The sequence below is a fragment of the Eucyclogobius newberryi genome, unplaced genomic scaffold (assembly GCF_026437365.1).
Source record: "Eucyclogobius newberryi isolate DKJ021-1_F unplaced genomic scaffold, fEucNew1.0.hap1 SCAF_3, whole genome shotgun sequence".
In the NCBI taxonomy this organism is placed as follows: Eukaryota; Metazoa; Chordata; class Actinopteri; order Gobiiformes; family Gobiidae; genus Eucyclogobius; species Eucyclogobius newberryi.
In genome coordinates, this window is record NW_027315945.1 from 32,390,405 (window position 1) to 32,409,167 (window position 18,763).

The 18,763-nt window shown below is 42.0% G+C and overlaps 2 protein-coding genes across 2 annotated transcripts; both read left to right on the top strand.

Annotated features, from left to right (window-relative positions):
- Positions 1-2,529: 2,529 nt before the first annotated feature.
- On the top strand, positions 2,530-6,402 carry LOC140374412 (uncharacterized). Its single transcript, XM_072461299.1, has 6 exons — positions 2,530-2,914; positions 2,969-3,140; positions 3,347-3,456; positions 3,726-3,797; positions 4,298-4,444; positions 5,356-6,402. Exons 2-6 carry the CDS (start codon positions 3,128-3,130, stop codon positions 5,710-5,712), a joined length of 699 nt encoding a protein of 232 aa, XP_072317400.1. The 5' UTR covers positions 2,530-2,914; positions 2,969-3,127; the 3' UTR covers positions 5,713-6,402.
- A 1,454-nt stretch (positions 6,403-7,856) lies between these two features.
- grwd1 (glutamate-rich WD repeat containing 1) lies at positions 7,857-18,724 on the top strand. Its single transcript, XM_072460369.1, has 7 exons — positions 7,857-8,154; positions 9,016-9,133; positions 9,857-10,019; positions 12,476-12,686; positions 14,527-14,672; positions 16,210-16,401; positions 17,093-18,724. Exons 1-7 carry the CDS (start codon positions 7,902-7,904, stop codon positions 17,399-17,401), a joined length of 1,392 nt encoding a protein of 463 aa, XP_072316470.1. The 5' UTR covers positions 7,857-7,901; the 3' UTR covers positions 17,402-18,724.
- Positions 18,725-18,763: the final 39 nt, after the last annotated feature.

The following is an 18,763-nucleotide window of genomic DNA, read 5'->3' on the forward strand; positions in this document are numbered from 1 at the left end:
GACAGAAAAGGGAAGGCAGGGGGGCTTTTATACGGGCACAAAAAGGGTCTGAATTCAAACTATTCATCTATTGAACATCTATTGAACTGAAGCGTTTCTATGTAAACGGCTCCATAGAGTTACACTGGCACAGACTTTAACAACGTTTCTACAACATCGATTTTTATGTCAAAGATCATTTTAGATTTTACTTATGGCAAGGTTTGTTTTAATGGTGCACTGGTGTAACTTTTTCTGTTACCGCTTTGGCCGGGAATGTTCTGCAGTGTGGCATTAAACGTCTTAATAGGCGAAGGTTTTGAGACATCCAGGCATACAATTATTTATATTTATTATTTATTTATATTATATTTAAGAAAAATAGAAAAAAACAGCATGTCTTATTTAGTTTTGCTCCCAACCAGGAAGTGTTTTCAGGGCTTTTTTATTGTTTCATTCTGCTATTTTTGTTCAATTCTTTTTAGAAATATTAACATCTATTAACATCTATAGGTGTTTTTATTTTGGCTGCACAATATTGGAAAATACTTCGATGTGGCTGCCACTTACTCTTTTTTACTTACTTTTTTATTGCAATATTTTCATATACTTTTTCAGTTATATTGAAACTGAATATATAAAATGTGCATGCTTTAATTTACTAGTCAGAAATCAGGCTTATTTAAGAATTAGTCAATTAAAGAATATATCAAATCTGCCTTTTTCACACAAGAAACACATTTTTATGAAAAGAAACAGTACATTTCTGTCACATTTAGAACCGTGTTGTAATTGCATTATATCTAGTTGGTTGTGATGTCGATTATTCCAGCAGGTTTGCGATAATTTCCTTTTCATGTCTCTAAAGTCCATTGAAACAACAGCGTGAACTCCTCGTCTCCATGGAGATACATACTTTTAATGCCATACAGTGGAACCTTTCAAGCAAAAGCACACTTGTTTTTCTTCTTGTATTATTTGTACAAGAACCTTTTGTAGGGTGACTTTTCATGCCACGGATACTATTTTAAATGTATTAACTTATTACAGGGTTCGGGTTTTGACTAAATAATAAAAACAACAACATCTTAGCACTTTTGAGATCGTCTTTTATGGCACAGGATATTATTTTTAACTTTTTCGCTTTTTAACACTTCCGCAAACAGCTCCATCTTGTGGCGAGTTGGAGGAAAAGCGGGACTAAAGTGCATTTTTCTGCAGCTTCTTCCCCCTCAATTGTGAGACGTTCCCAAAGGAGTCAAGACAGCTCTCTTAAGTTTTATGGTCTCCGGATGTACACAGAATAGTTGCATGACAGGACCTCCTAAACATCGGTCCATATCAGCACATTTGGGCCCTTGATTAGCTCTAAAACGCACAGCTGTTTCTTCAGAATAGCACAACCGGTGTCTGCTGAAGCTGCAGTCAGTAAAAATCACCAACATGTGCTTTATTTAAACGTACGACCTCTTATGTGGTTTTACCCCACTCGCACCTATCGCAAATTTCTATGTAAAGCAAAAAAATTTAATAAAAAACTGGACAGCCATTTCTGCAGAAGGCATTGCATAACAGTGCGACTTTTTTTGGAAAAGCGCACGCCGTAAATCTACCCAAAATCTGTTTTTCATCACGCATATTTTCCTAATAGCACAAAAAAGGGGGCCGCCACGGACAAATTTAGACCTTTTTATGTGAAAGTTGAATCCGCAAGAGCGTGACTGTGCAATAACTGGACGGACATGAAGTGGGCCGGGGGAGAAGTTCTGGCTGTAACGACACCTTTGGGAAAGTCTGTTCTGTCTTTGTGCTCGCTCCGCCAACGAGAAGACTTTCCTTTTTGAACCCATGTTATATTTGTCAAGGCTTAAATCTCCCACGACGGTGTTCACGCTTTACACCAGGACTAAAGTGTGAACGCCGCCAGGGGAAAAGGCCCGAGTATGTGACACAACTTGACACACCAAGGTTAATTGGGTTCTTTTTAGGAGAGGACGTCCTGTGATTGTGACATGTTGGATTCCGCCTCGGGGGCAAATGATCACAGCTGTGCGCAACATCCAAAACTTGTCAGGGGCCTTTTCGGAACATCTCGTATGCTTAGTTCCCTGCGAAGCCCTGCCGCCCAGAACCAGAGCACAGTTTAGAGCGGGTTTGACTGAGCGAAGAAAGCCCCCATTCAAGTACTGGCTTTCCAAACTCCTGCAGTACAAGGCATTTTTTTGTTGAAAGCCTCTTGTAATGATTAAACTGAGTGATACTGTGCATTGGCTCTTGAGAGACATGGGGATCCAAAGGCGCAGAGGTGTGGGGGGAAGAGAGTCCAAAATGAAAAACATGCGCTCCAACGGCATGAGTAAGCCTCCTCTGTCTGCTCGAAAACGGAGGACAGGGGAGGGTGGGAGCGAGAGGGCGAGAGGGCGGGGGTCAGGGAATGTGGGGAACAGGGGGAGGGGGCCGCCGTCAATGGTGAGGTAAAACGTGTGGCTGTGGGAGGGGCCCCGACTTAAAGGGAGCAGACGAGCGATCGCACACAGCAGCGGCGGCGGCGAGCGCACGGCACTTTCACTTTGAGGGAGCTCTTGAGTGAGTGAGGCTGTGCACAGAGTGGGCAGACCCACCATCTATTAACTCCAGGCAGAGGCGCCGGGACAAATAAGGCCGCTCCGGGAAGATATAGGTCAGCACATAGAAGGAAGGAGGGAAAAAGGAGAAAGGGGCGATAAAGTAACACAAAACAAACAAAAGCCTGTTACGGGGCAAGGCAAGGGCAAAGGCAAGGATCCACTCTGTCCAAGTTGGGAAAATCCAAAGAAGTGGGAGAGGTCGGGATGGCGTGAGGAGTACGTTACCCTGGAGTTTTTTTTGGGAAACTACGAAAAAGGAGCACTGCAGAACTTTTGCCAGAGATGAGAAGGAGATCGAAAATGAAGCTGTGAAGGAGAAGAAAAGAGAGGCACAGCAGCAGCAGCAGCAGCAGCAGCAGCAGCAGCAGCAGCAGCAGCAGCACTAGCACTCTGTGTCAAAGACCCTTTGAGAGCACAGGAGGAAAGTTGCCTTTGACAGCCGTACACAGAACAGCCTGTCTGCAGTGTTTGCTGTCAACCAGAGAAATGGAGAAGCACCCGTTCTCACAAAGATAAAAAGGATGTCACTCGCAGGTGAGCAAAGTGCATGTTTACAAAAGTGAAAGCTGAATATGGCACAGATCGCACGGCCCGTTGCTGAAGGTGAGTCTAGATAGATGAGTCACTGTCACAGGAAACTGTTGAGCTTCCTTTATGGGGTGTGCAATTTAGACACTCTGCAGACCCCACAACCTCCTCATTAATCTGCCTGACTGTCTTCATCCTCATGTCGTACACAGTTTTGCTCTTTCTATCACTCTGGACTGCTCGATGTGGAGGAGGCTGTAACTCTGACCTGGACGGTGTGAGAAACATTAAAACTACTATCGACATGAATGCAAAGGGGTTTGTAAGTCACACTTTTTGTCACTATTCGTTCTGTGTTATTACTTCACTTTAGCTCGTCTGTATATACGGTCAAACTTGAATCTGTGTCTGTAACGCTGTCGCTCTGGACACTTTTCAGACGTAGCGTCATTCAGGCTCAAATGTTGTGCAATTTTTCAACTCTCTTAAACAATTGTGCATTGTTAATGACTAACAGGCTGGTAATAACGTTAACTGGGAAACGAGCATGAGATTTAGTCATCGAAACTATTTTTATGATGTTTTTTTCAGCGATCAGTGTTTCCAAAGGATTACTACGTTGTGCACCGTTACACAAGAAGCATCCTCTGTGACAACGACCCGGTGAGATTACCAGCTCTCTATTTGTTATTTAAGAAAAGATGACAAGAAACCAATCAATACTCAAATTAGCAGAGTTTTAAAAGGTCTTGATCTAAAGCGGTAATAATATATGACCACGCTGCAATACTAAAGCAACTATTGTTCTGTCTTTGTGCATTTACATGGCAAATAAGATAAGATAATCCTTTATTGTCCCACGGGGAAATTCCAAATACTGGTTGTTTTTGTAATGATCTCATCAAATCAAATCAGATCGTGTCAAAAATGATCCCGTATCAGGTATTTTCCTTAGAATTAGACTCAAATTTCAAACTGTAATACGGTGCCAACGCTGTTCTCTCCTGCGTTGTGTTTTCAGTTTCCTTTCATAAGACGGGCCTCGAGTTTCACTGTGTGTAACGAGAACGGTATTGATTGTGTTTCCTGCGGCGGTCGCTCGACACATTAGCCGCGCATCTCAAACGTGTTCTGAGTGTTCGCCTCTCGCCTTTTGCCTCCAGTGCTGCGTGTTCCCGGCCGCCGTCGTCCTCCTGGACTCGTGGCACGCGCTGATCAAGAACCTGTACGACGAACACATCAATCGCTCGTTAATCAGAGATCTCAAACAGACACTGGAAAAGATTATCAAGAGCAACAGGAATACAGAGGTACCTTTTGACCTGTTTTTATGTGTTATTGTTGTTTATTGTCCATATTTTGTACTGCAACTATTGTTATAATACTTTTAATACTGTTCTATTCAAAGTAGAGCTGAGCCTGATGACAAAAAAAGAAGCAAGATTTTTTTATTTGATTTTATCTTATTAAAAACACATAAAAATGACTTAATTTTCTGAACATAAACAAGACAGACTCGACATTAAAATCATTTCTTTCTCCACATCTGAACTTTTACTGACAGAGAATTAACAAGGTGATCCTTGACGACTAGAAATGACTGAATCTCAATAAAAATGTGAATAATTGAATAAAATGGAAAGACTTTTGCAATGGATTTGAAAGTTAAAATGATGTTGGAACAAGTCAAACTGAAACAAAAAGCCACATATGCCAAACAGACTTCTACAGACTCTTTCTTTTGTCATGTTGCTCTCTGCGTCTGGTTTTTGTTTGTTTTTGATTTATTATAATACAATAAAAAGAAAAAACAAAAGCATTAAATGATTGCGCTGTACAAACCTTTCCCCATTGTGGAACCAATAAAGTTATTTCTTATTTTTGGGCAGCTAAAGAAGAGTTCAGATAGAAAAGATGTGTTATAAGCACATTTAATCTTTTCTCATTGCCAGCTTTGCTCTGTTAAATTAAAGAGGTCTGTCAAAGCATGTGGCTTGGAGAGAGGTCAGATTTTGGAGGAAATACATTTTTTTAGGCTTTATTAGACAGAAGCAGCAGCTGTGGTGTGAGAGAGAGAGAGACTAGAGACATTAAAGTAGATTAAAAGTACGTTTATGCTCGCTAAATTAGTGCTGAAAGTTATTATTTGCTCGTTCAATTTGTAATTCCTTGTTTAGCCCAGCCCTTCTTGTTTACGTCCCTCTGCATGTTTGTCTGTCAGAGGTTCCAGGAGGACACGGAGTTGGACCGGCTGCCCGGTCACCGCTCTCGTCCAGAGGAGCTCCTGAATCTCACGTCCGAGCTGTTTTCCCGCTGGATCGAGGTCGGCTGCGACGCCACCGTCGAAACCTGCAGCCCGCCCACTTTCCCGCCCGCCGTGGAGAGGCAGGACTTCGCGCGGTCGAGGGCCAAGCTTCTGACCACTCGCGGCGTGGACGTCTGGGAGGATCTGGAGCAGCAGGACTGGTTGATGGACACGACTCGGGCGCCGTCCAGCAGGGGCGGACCGTCGGCGCCGTACTCGCTGTCCCTCTGCAGCCCTCTGCTCTTCAGGCTCTACTGGTGTCTGCTGGCCTGAGCCGCGCAGAAGGAACATGCACACAAAATGCAAGGAACGCCACTGAAAGACTGTTGAGTGATTGTACGTACGGCGGCGGGCTGACCTGAGGGGGCGGGTGCAGCGCTGTCGCACAATGGGTCGTGTTCGCGCGGCATTCGAGCGCCGTCCGCCCTTCGAGACTGAGCCGGAGGACAGGTTTTCTGTGGTTAAAGCCGCAGATTTTATTGACCTCGTTCGTGGTTAACATCTCCATCCACGTGGAACCAAAACCGGCACAAAGTTCACCGTCTTCTCTGTCATTATGGATAAGCATAAGTGAAATGATTTGTTCACAAAAGCTTCAGCAAACGGTGCGCCACGCGTTCAACCCTCAAAATGGCACGCTTCCGGAGCCAATCGCCCACAAATAATGATAAAAGCTCAACAGAAGTTTGGATATTTCTTCCGAAAACTGCCACTCCGTTCGAAATAAGGACATCTGCCAATTCTAGCATGTGAACGCAACCTATGTCTCACTATTGTTCATAACTGATACCAGATGATAACCTATAGCTCTGTGCACTCTATCTTCAATACAAGCTTTGCTCTTTATGCTAACAGAGATTTAAGTGGAGCGGTGCACACAAGCCATGTCTATTTCTGTTTACAGAGAATATTTTGTATGATGTAAAGTATTATTGTCCTTTATATAAATGATTCTAAATTAAATGATTTTAGATATTAGTCTCGTCTTTGGGGAAAACAACTGCTCATAAACGGTCTTTGAGAGCTCAGACTTGTCCATACATGCGGCGACGCCCACACGCCCGCCACAGTCCTCACACAGCTATCCACGTTTCATAACTCTATTACACAGAAACATCACTTTGCCTCTGAAGTGAATCCAGCTGCGTCCATGACACTGCTTTGCGTGCACGAGCTGAGGAAATGTCAACATATTTCGGGAGTGAGCGAGGCCAAGTTCAAGAAAGGACAACTTTAAAATGATCAATGCCCCCGGCGCCGGTCCCACATACAGTATATGGGCTAAACACCATTAGTCATGTGAAAGTTTCATATTGATTGATTACTTTACAGCCGCGTTGTCTGAGGTTTCATCCACAGCATCAGCCACAGGGCCCTGGCTCTTCGTGGCTCTTCGTGGCTCTTCTGGATTCACTGTTTGGGGAAATACAGGAAACTGCATTAATTGCTTGTTGTGGAAATAAAGGTGATTTGTTTGCATCAGTGGCAGTAACATGAGCCTGCAGAGGTGGAAAGTAACAAAGTACAAGTGTAAAAGTACTGTAGGTCTACTTAAGTGAGACTTTTATTTATCTGAGCAGAGTTTGAACTGGACTGAAATGTATTTGTTGTATGTGGAGACCTGATGAAATGAGTTCAAAAGACTTTGATTCAGCCACCTCTGATTTACTCTAAAAGTACATTTTTAAAGGGATGGCCTATAGTGTTTTATATGTGATGCTTTTACTTGGGTATTTCCCCCTTGCATCTGTACTTTTACTCAAAGGCACAGAAAGTAACTTTCTGGGGGTGGAAAGTCCCCTGCATGAATCCAAGTTAAAAAAAAATACTTTGGTACATTCTTGTGTACACACTGGAATATTACCGGTATATTTAAATGAACATTTCCATGGAAACAAGCTCCTCCAGAACAAATACGAGTCCATTTCGTGTAGATAGAAGCCCGCTCACAGTCAGTTTACACCTTTTTAGTGCTGTAAAAACATAAAGAAACAACATGCTTTTGATTAACTCTGTTCTTTGGCCTAAAAAGTGACGTACTGTGTCTTTAAGTGACCTGCTTCCACCCTGCAGCCCACACACACATGCACTACAAACAATCTTAGTAAAGTGTATTTGAACACTTAAATAATGTCATTAAAGCACACGCCAAAGGGCCCGGCTCTGTCCACAATGGCCGCTGCTGAGTCACTATCGAGCCATTTCAAAACGAGGCTAAAATAACCTCCAAATGTCCTGAAGTTTGGAGACTGGCCGTTCCAGGCGGAACAAGCGCCAAGAGGATCGTTGCACATTTCCCGTAAACGTGGGGGAGAGAAAGGGGGAGTCAGCAGCTGGAGAAGGGGGAGACACACGGGGGGAGACGAGAAGGGCCGCGGGAAGAGCGAGCGGAGCGGCCGCGTGCTCGCACCACGTGGTCCTGGCTCCCGCGCGCTCACCGGAAGAAATCACTCACAACCAAAATGTCTGCCCCCGGAGACGACAACGAGGACCGAGCCGCGGCCGTGGCGGAGATGGAGGACGTGGTCAGCGGCGAGGAGGAGGAGGACGACGACGACGACGATGAAGGGGTCGCGATGGAGGACGGGGACGCGGAGGAGGACGGCGGCGCCGCGGGGAAGCAGGTTTACATGCCCGGGATGGAGCCGCTGGCGCTGGGGCAGGAGCTGGAGATGGACCGCTCCGCGTACCGCATGTACCACGAGTGTCAGACGGGTAAAGTGGGACACGACGAGCGGGCGCGGAGGAGACGCGAAATGCACTGGAATTAAGTTTAAAATGAGTGTAAAGTGCACGTGAAAAGCCTAATATGTCTTATTAACAACGACTGTGTTTACACCGGAACTCTAAACAGCTGTTTAATGGAGTAGTCGGATTACTGGCGTTGCACGTGCAGAAAAAAATAAACTGATATTGACAGTTGAGTTGTTCGACTATATTTTATGAATTGTGTTAGAAATATTCTTCAAAGTGTGTTTTCTTTACTTCTGTTAGTTGCACATTGAGTGGGGGTTCATAGTTAGGATTTGTGTGTAGATCAGAGTTTGGTTTGTTTACATGGACAAGAGAAATCTGATCATCTAAAACCCCTAATTACATGTTTTCGTTATCAGTGGCGTTTTAAGACAAAAAGCAATGAATTTTAGAATTACTCTTTCACTTTTGTCTTTCATTTTTGTCAATGTTTTACCCTTTTTTTTTGCATAGTTTTACTTCTCAAAACCTGGATAAGTGTGAACAGTCGGAAAGAAATCTGATTACTCTCATCAGATGTGACTGTTTTACAACACATTTGTTTTTCTAAAGTCTGATAACTCCAGAAATCCAATTGTATGAACTCCAAAATAATTAGATACAGTTTTTGAACAATATTTCCAACACTGAAATCCAATAAAACTCTTATCTAACTCAAAATTTGTTCCGAATCAACTTTTCAAAAACTGTGACTACGTTTATACACACACCAAAAATAGGACAATTTCTCCACAGTTTACCCTGCTAAATGTAATCGCCTGTAATCCTGCATGTTTCGATCTATTGACATATTATTTTACAGCTGTATTTGTGCGTTTACAGGCGCTCCGTGTCTGAGTTTTGACGTGCTTCGAGATGACGACGGAGACGGGCGAGAGCAGTATCCTCTGTCCATGCTGCTGTGCGCGGGGACACAGGCCGACACCGCCATCGCCAACAGGTCTGCGCCTTCCAGTGTAGAGTCAAAATAACTCCGTCCACTCGTTATATTAGATAAAGATTGTGTTTATTGTGTTGTTACACTACATTTGGCGTGGAAGATGTAGGCGTGTTGTTTTCCTCGATAAGCGGATCGTATTCTTGCAGGACAGAACAGAAATGTGCCTCTAAATGTCTTTATTGAGGTTCAGGTATCGCACGAAAAAAGAATGGACTGTAATATTTAACTTGCAGAAATATCACTTCAACTGCACATTTGAAAGATTACTCTGACAGGGTTTTTGTTGTTGTGTTTTTTTTCATATTATATTTTTATACTTTTTTTTTTTTTTTTTTTTTTTTTCAATTTCTGAAATATACAAAAACATGAACAGAGATGATTATTATTATTATTATTTATTATTATGTATTATTATTTGTAGTAGTATTATTATGTATTAGTAGTAGTAGTATTATTAGTAGTAGGAGTAATTATGTATTAGTATTATTATAAGGGCGCCATATAACAAAACCATTCAAAAAAAAGAGCATGATAAAAAGTTCTTCATTTAAGTCCCATTCATTCATTTTTTAAAGAGTTTTGGAAGTTTTCTGGACATATATCATGTACTCGACTTACAAATTCCTTTTCTAAACCGCGGTTCCAATGGTGCAGACAATAGTGAACGGTGCAGCTCTTCTCCACATGCAGTCATTGTAAAACGACAAACTCTTTTGGTTTCAGATTGCTGGTGATGAGAATGCACAATCTCCACGGCACTGAAAAGGACTCGGGCAAAGAGGAGAGCAGCGACGAGGAGAGCGATGATGAGGACGAGGACGAGCAGAAGAAGCCGCAGATGGAGCTGGCCATGTTGCCTCACTACGGCGGCATCAACAGAGTCCGAGTGAGTGTTTACTTTTCACTGCATAAGGTTTGAAATGTAACGACTATTTAAAAAAAGGCATGATTCTCAACTTTTAGGGCTGCCAACATTGATAATAAATAGTAGACCTTAAACAATAATTCGTTATTTGGACTAACAGACTATAAAACGCATACCTAAAAGAGTAGTAAGTAGTCAAAACAGAACTAACAATTTCGGATTTTCATCAATAATTCGTAAATATTCTCTGTCCGGAATACTTCAGTCGCCTTTAATTCAACCTTTATTTGGTTGATATAAAAAGGAATGTCAAGATTCTGAGGTTAATCAATAATTGTGATTATTCAGGTCACAATATAATATAATGTAAGAAGGTTAAAGGCGTAATGGAGGATTTTTCACCGCGTTGAGAACTCCACTCCAGAATGCCACTCCCCCATGCAGACCTACACAACAGCCTCGCTGCTACACCTGCGGATCGCATCGCATCTTTCGTCTCCGTAGATTTCCGTCTCTTCTGAGTCAGCTCCAACTGTCTTTCTCAGTCTTAATTTTGTCCCGTTCAATGCGCTTAGACATAGGGAAACATGCTGCTCTCATGGGACGAGCCACACGCGGCTGCAGGTGAGCGGTAGGTGCATTTTATGATTGATACGTGGCAGGACTAATCGGCCGTCCACGCCACGAGGAAATGAGACTCAGATTTGGCGCCAAAAAATCGTCCATTCAACCTTTAAATATATAGTCTAAAAAATATACCAAAATTTTAAATAACTTTTTGTCTTTCAGAAAGTTAATTGTTGTAAAGCCGGTCACAAGCTTGAGGAACAGTGACATGTTAGACAACGGGATTGAACGAAAATTAACGATTTCAAAAGTTTCAATAATCGTGAATCATCATTAAATCGTGATGTTTTTCTCAAAATAATAATAACACTAAAATGTGATATTGTGACATCCCTGGAAGGAAGTAAATGTTTTCTAATCTTTGACTGGTTAACTACGAAGATAATCATTAGTTACAGCCTTACTATATATTACACTTTAATAGTAGAAAAAGCTTCAGTTGTAGTCATCTGGACTCAGTTTGAAAAAGGACTGGAAACTCCAAATAGAAGTATATAGGAAACCTACACACACGGACCAGTATCTGCTCTTTGGTTCCAACCACCCACTACAGCACAAGCTGGGGGTGATCAGAACCTTACAACACAGAGCTCAAGGTGTGCCCACCAGCTCAGAGGGCAAGAAGAAAGAGGAAAAACATGTCCGTAATGCCCTCTCAGCCTGTGGTTACCCCGCTTGGGCCCTCAACAGAGTGAAGAGAACCAAGAAGCAGGACAAAAGGGAAACTGAACAGAGAAGGAAGGGTGTTTCTATCCCTTATGTGTCTGGCCTGTCGGAAAAACTGCAGAGAATTTTTAGACAACACGAAGTCCCTGTTTATTTTAAACCAGGAAACACTTTAAGACAAAAACTGGTTCACCCAAAGGACAAGTTGCCGACTCAAAAACAGAGCAATGTAGTTTATTCGATCCAATGCAGTGAAGAAAGCTGTAAAGAATGGTACATAGGTGAGACAAAACAGCCTCTACACAAGAGGCTTTATCACCACAGAAGAAATACAAGTTCAGGACCTCAGAGTGCCGTGCATCTCCATCTTGAAGCCTCTAATCACTCGTTTGAAGACGGTGAGGTGAAGGTTTTAAGCAGGAGAAAAGATGGTTTGAAAGAGGAGTCAAGGAAGCTATTTTTGTTAAAAAAAGAAAGACCTTCTTTAAACAGAAATGTAGGGCTAAGGTTTAATCTTCCTGTTATTTATAATGGGATACTGAACCCCTGGAAAGGTAGAGGACCAGGACCAGGACATTCAGATGCTAATCAGATACTCAGGGTGGTTGAGCCAGGGTCTCACAAAGACAAAGAGGATTCTAATAGCCCATTAAGATTCTGAATAGGCTAGCTCAGTAGATACAAGGGGGGAGTTTCTGTTGAAACAAACAACTCTTTCTACTTCAGGAAGGCTCCTCCCAATGGGCGGGTCTTACCACAGAACAGTATTAATATCGGAGTTCTCGATCTAAATTCTTTTATTGACAATGACTCTTGGATGAGAGTCGAAACGTCTATTTTTTCAAACTGAGTCCAGATGACTACAACTGAAGCTTTTTCTACTATGGAACACGCCTGGACGAATGAGGGATTACACCGACATTACACTTTAATGCTCTGTTATTTGTCTATATGGACCCTCAAAGACAAACAAACCCTTTTAATGTAATTTGTTTTGTTGTTTTAGTATATTAGATGCAAGACAGAGCAACTAAACTCAACTTGGACTCAACCTAGTCACGTTTCACATTGTAATATTCAGGCACTAAACTAAACTAGATTAGATTATATGTATTAGTTGAAGGATGGCATATGTCTGCTAAAATGACTTGAACGTGAAGTGCTTTGCTCATGATTTTCTGCAGGTGACCAGATGTGGAAACGCTTCATTGGCCGCGTGTTGGTCAGAGAAGGGACAGGTGGAAATATTCGACCTCCGAGCTCAACTTGAAGCCGTCCACAGTTCCGCGGCGATGGCGGCGTTTATAAACCAGCAGAAAGAGGCCAAAGCTCTGTATAGTTTCTCTGGACACATGACGGAAGGCTTCGCTGTCGACTGGTCACCGCTTGTGCCTGGTGAGTTTTATCACAATTATCTCCGTTTATCGAGTGTGACGATACTGGGAGCATGACATACGCCCCAAGTCGCTTCTTATTGCTTTTTGGAGGTATTTAAAGGGGGAGTACCTCATATTTGAAGTCTTAATTTGTGAAAACACAGAACTAGTTAATTTTAAACTGGTCAGTGGTCTAAGTCATGGGTGGGCAAACTACACACACACACACACACACTATATATATATATATATATATATATATATATATATATAAATATAAAATGCCCTCAGGCATCTTTCTGCACTTGTATCCTTAATAAATATGAGTGAAATTAATTAAATAATAGATTCAATAGCCTATATTTGACTGAAAAGTGATATTTAATTTGATATTTCATTTTTGGGATTTTTTTTTTTCACACCAATGATCACGGGCCGGCCCTCCAATATTTGCCTGGATTCGAATATGGCCCTCGTAGGAAAATAATTGCCCACCCCTGGTCTAAATGTATTGCTCACTTACATACTGTATTCTGAGCATCTTTATTATTCATCATGATGAGTTAATTAGCGCTTTTCACTACTTTCCCAAAGCAGAGTTTATAGTGTGAAGCTTAAAAACATAGCATACATTGTTGCTCACTTCCTTCTTAGCGGAGAATAAAATGCTCTATAATTAGATGCAGACGGAGCACAGTGGTCTAATTTTCACCCTCAGATCCTTTTACGATCTCTGTACTGGGACAAAACCGATTTTGCTTTATTACATGAAAGGTACTGTCCCTTTAAGGCTGTCTCCATCTTTAGAGAGTCCACGTTTCACTGTGATTGGTTCAACTCGTAAGCAGGTCACTCAGAGCATGATTGAAACTGTATGTTTTAGCATAAAGCTGCATTTAAAACATGGGAGTGTCTGCAGAGCCGCGGCGCGCGGCCGAAACTGTCATGTTATTTTTGTGCCGGCCGCGGCTCCTGAAACTGTGCCGCTATTTGACCGCGTTTTAGCGCCATTTTAGACCGCGCAGGGTTAGGGTTAGGGTGAGCCATGAGGTTATAACGGGCTATAAGGGAAATGCCGCGGTCCCTGAAACTGCGCGGCAATTTGACCGCGCCGCGGCTCTCCAGCCACGGCCTTAAAACATTAAACTCTGAATCACAGTCATTTGCACTGGGGAAGATCAGTTTTCCCACATTCAAAGTCATAAGGAAATCTTGGTCATTTTTTGCAGCTCATATTCAGCACAATTCCCGGCTCTGACAAATGACTTAATGTCCTTATCTGCAGAGTTTACCACCAGCCACTAGAGACCATGTATTTCTTCATTATCCAAACTTATACTTGTCCAATAAAAACCACGAGCAGAAATACACTGCCTGTCCAAAAGAAACAACTAAGCAAACACTTTGTCTCCTCCTGTCGGGTGATTTTATTTCAACACTGTATTTAAACCAAACCAATGCAGTGAGGCGGCTTCTCATTTCTGATACAACCACGTGGAAAGACGAATCCCGTGATCATTTAAAAGATGTCGGTGTGTTTGAGAAGGGTCAAATCATTGGCATCGAGCAGAGAAAACATCTAAGGAACAGCAGAACCTAATCTACAGATCTGAGTCCTAAGACTCAATGAGACGCCATAAGAACGTGAATTGTGACGATCCAGTTCACTCTTTTCGGCCTCATAATGTTGTATTTATTCTATTCTGTATTTTTGCTGTAGCATTGTTTTTAACAACACAACATTTTTCATCCACACCAAATCACACTCATGGAATAAAATCTCACTCCATTTTCCTCGTGTGTGCAAAGTCTTACCGTTGATTTATCGTCTGAAATCTGTCATTTTTTCCTCTTTTTAGGTCGGCTGGTGAGCGGGGATTGCAAAAAGAACATTCACGTCTGGGAGCCACAGGAAGGAGGAGCGTCCTGGAAGATCGACCAGCGTCCGTTCAGCTCCCACAGCAAGTCTGTGGAAGACCTGCAGTGGTCTCCCACGGAAGCCACGGTATGTTCAGCGCATTTAAGTGAGAAACGACTGCACTAACGGACTCTTTCTATTGCACAAATGAACAGCAACACAACAACGCGAGGAAATAAACATGGAGTAAAGCACAATATGTGAACTAGGCAAATACAGTGGCTTTAAAATGTATTTGTAGAGCAACAGGGAAGTAGAGGGAAAATGCTATGTGACATTTTTTATTGAATTGAAAAGTGCAGCGTGCAAAAGTATTCAGGCCTCGGCTTCTCCTGCCGGCAAAGTCGTTTCATCTCGTCTTGTTTCCAGAGAAGTCACAATGTCGCCAAGTAAGAAATCAAATGACCGGACAAGACCAAAATCACTGTCACTGCAAACAGGAACAAAAAGAGAAGGTGTTAGCAGTAGAAATCTGGGGGTAATGGCGGACTCAGACTTGAACTTTAACAGCTACGTCAATAACAATAACATCAGCAGCTTTTTACCATCTAAAAACATTGTCAAAATCAAAAGTATAGTGTCCAAACCATAGTTGGAGAGACTTATCCATGTGTTTGTCTCCAGTAGATTAGACTAGTGTTGTGTGAAGCACTTTGAATTGCCTTGTGTGTGGCTTGTGCTCTACAAATAAACTTGCCTTGCCAGACTTTTAAGCTCCAGAAAAGTCCACAATTCTCTGGAAATCATTGATGTTTCGTAAGGTCTTGGCAGCATCTTGAAAAGCCCGTCATCATTGAGACTGTAGCAAAAACCCAATGGCCGTGTGACAAACGGCACCGGAAATGAGCTTTGCCAGTAGGAGGAGCTGCCGTCGCCTCAAACGTTCTGCCCCGGGTCAAGTACAGCTGTCGGTCTTTTGGGGTTTGTCTTCACCAGCTGTTTGTGTTTGTGAACTGTAGTTTTCAGAGCTTGTGTTGTGGTCTGGACTTCACGTCACATTGTGAGGACACCGTGACCAAACATTCACTCACATTGTGTAATCGATCACAATTCTTCCAATGTGTGTGTGTGTGACCCGCTTTATGGAGCCAAACGAACGAGTTAATGTGACATAAACGACCTGCTTTAACAACAACACTTAACACTTACGTCTTTGGGGTTTAGATCAATCCTCACTGACAATTAGTTTGTCCTGAAAAATCACAATTGACAATCGATTAAGCCAAACATCTCGACCTCCCTGAATGTGCCTCGAGGTGCAGCTGTTAGTTTAATACAGGATCAGTTCGCGCTGGCACATTTATTCACAGAGTTGAGTTTTATTGCACCGGTGCATAGATTAGTATTGGTTGAATTGATGATGACGTACCATATTTTCTGGAGTGTATAAGTCTCGCCGGAGTGTGTAAGTCGCACCAGCCAAAAAATGCATAATAGAGAAGAAAAACATATATAAGTGAAACTGGAGTATGAAATGCGGTTGCAAGTGTGAAAATGACAAATAATATCACATATAAGTCGCTCCGGAGTATAAGTATGTAAGTATAAGTCGCACCCCGGGCAAAACTATGAAAAAAGTGCAATTTATCATCTGGAAAATACGGTAATTCTTTGTCCGTTTCAGGTCTTTGCGTCTTGTTCTGTGGATCAGTCGATCAGAGTCTGGGACATCCGCGCGCCTCCAAACTCGATGCTCGCGGCCACCGGAGCGCACACGTCGGACGTAAACGTGATCAGCTGGAACAGAAGCGAACCCTTCCTGTTGTCCGGAGGCGACGACGGCGTCCTCAAAGTCTGGGACCTGCGACAGTTTAAGGTACGAGCCAGATCACTGGAAACAATGACCAATGTATCGTCCTGTGTAACAAACCGCCGCCCTCTCGAGCATTTATATTGATTTATCTTTTTATTTGATAGGGACAAACGACAAATGTAGATTAACAAAAATACACAATTCAGGCAATTGTGTTTGAATTTCTCAAACCCACACCAAACTGAACCAAACGTATTATTTTTCTTTTCTTTTCAAAGGGAGACGAAGCCGCTCTGTGTTCACTAACTTCAATAACGTGGTTCTTTTCAGCCCAAAAGCACATGTAAAACTTAAACATTCAACAAAATAATACAAATATAAATAATAGAAATAAAATATACATTTGAAATAATAGAAATAAAATTGAAATAATAGAAATAAAATTGAGATAATAGAAATAAAATTGTAATAATAGAAATAAAATATATAATAGAAATAATGTATAATTGATGTTTAGCAGAGTTGTGGAAAGAGTTTAAATTAGTTGTGTATATATATTTAGGATGTTCAGAAGGCATTAAGTAAGTGAGCGATACATGTGGAGCTTTAAAATAAGAGTTTAAAATGAACTTTCACACATTTTCTACAGTAAACATCGGGTAAAGCGCCGTTTTGATATCGAAATCCAGTTCAAACTCGTGTTATCCATTTATAAAACCAGAAACCACCCCTGACCCACGCTTTCTTCCTACAGGCCGGGACCCCTGTGGCCAACTTCAAGCAGCACAGCGCCCCCATCACGTCTGTGGAGTGGAGCCCGGCCGACTCCAGCGTCTTCGCCGCCGGCGGCGCCGACGACGTGGTGAGCCAGTGGGACCTGTCGGTGGAGTCGTGCGACGTGGGCGCGCGAGTGGAGGGGCTGAAGGACCTGCCCCCGCAGCTCCTGTTCCTGCACCAGGGTCAGACCGAGGTCAAGGAAATCCACTGGCACCCGCAGCTGCCGGGCGTGATGGTCTCCACGGCGCTGTCGGGCTTCAACGTGTTCAGGACGATATCGGTGTAGAGTCCAGCGCTCGACGCACAAACACTCGCGAACTGACGAAAACCACAAATGGATCAATACGTTTCAGATTATCCCCTTTGCAGTAAACAATCAGTATTTTCCAATCCATTAAATTATCAGTGCAAATGTTATTTTCAGTTTCTTCTTTCATAAATCAGTCGTTTCACTTGCGGTTCTTTCCCTGCAAATCAGTTATTTATCTTCTACACATCCTGTTTGTTTTTTGTGTGTTTTTCTCCATGGATTTGTTTACAGCCCAAACATCTGGAGAGCTACTGGCCTAAAATGAAATATATACTGTTTTAATAAAGAAGTTGTTGAACAGTAATGATTCTAAAATACTTTACAGAAGCTGCTTTACGCCTCGATAAACTGTGATTCTTGTTTTAGTTTAGAAGCTCATATTTCAGTCTTCCCTCAGATGTTGATGCTTCTTTGTGTTGTCATGGTACTAACGTTCAAAACTGATTTTGATGCCAAGGAAAATACTACATTCTCGATACTTATTTTGATACCGCAATGAGAATGAAACATTTTCTTATTTCAACACACTACTATAATATTTAGTCTTGTAAAGCTCAAGATCATTCTAAAACTTCCAAAAAGGCCAGATTTTGTTCCATTTATATATTGGAATTAGATCTATTTTGACAAAAACAAAATTAAACCTCAACCACCTAAGAAAAAGGTCCGACCCCGGGTCCAGGTCTTTGTAGTAGTAGTATTTCTACTTCACATTATCGTGAGTACACAGTTCCTTCAGTGTACTTCAAGTACATAAATGCCTATGCAATATCTGTCCATAAAATACATTTGTTTTCCTGTAAAGGTTTGTGGAAGGAAAAAACTGCAGAAATGTCCCTTTTATACCAGTTTCATGAGCTGCTTTTGCAAGTTTTTGGCCAAGTCCTGAAAATGTTAACATTTTACTTGATGTTGTAATTTTGCAACACTTGTCAAGCTTCAACATGTTCAAGACCAAATCTGAAGAGTTTTGAGAACACGGCAACAACACTTCACAAAGTGAGGAATATTGACAAAAACAAATGTATATTTGTGGATTATTCCCATAGACAATCGGATGATTCATAATTCAGAGAGAGTAATGTCTTTTTGTTCATGTTTTCTTCTAGTTCTCTTAGAAGTGGACAAAGAGCTCTTTGTTGACTCTTTTTGGTTGCTTTCTGAAGTTGTATAACTGCAGATAACTCTGTGAGCCACTGCAAAGACTAATATTGAGGACAAAACTTCACTATTTTGTTTTTCCGTCTCAGTATTATACTTATGCCCTGTACATAACAATGCATACAATAAATCATACTGACATTTAAAGACATTCTCTTGTTATTTCTATCTTTCAGA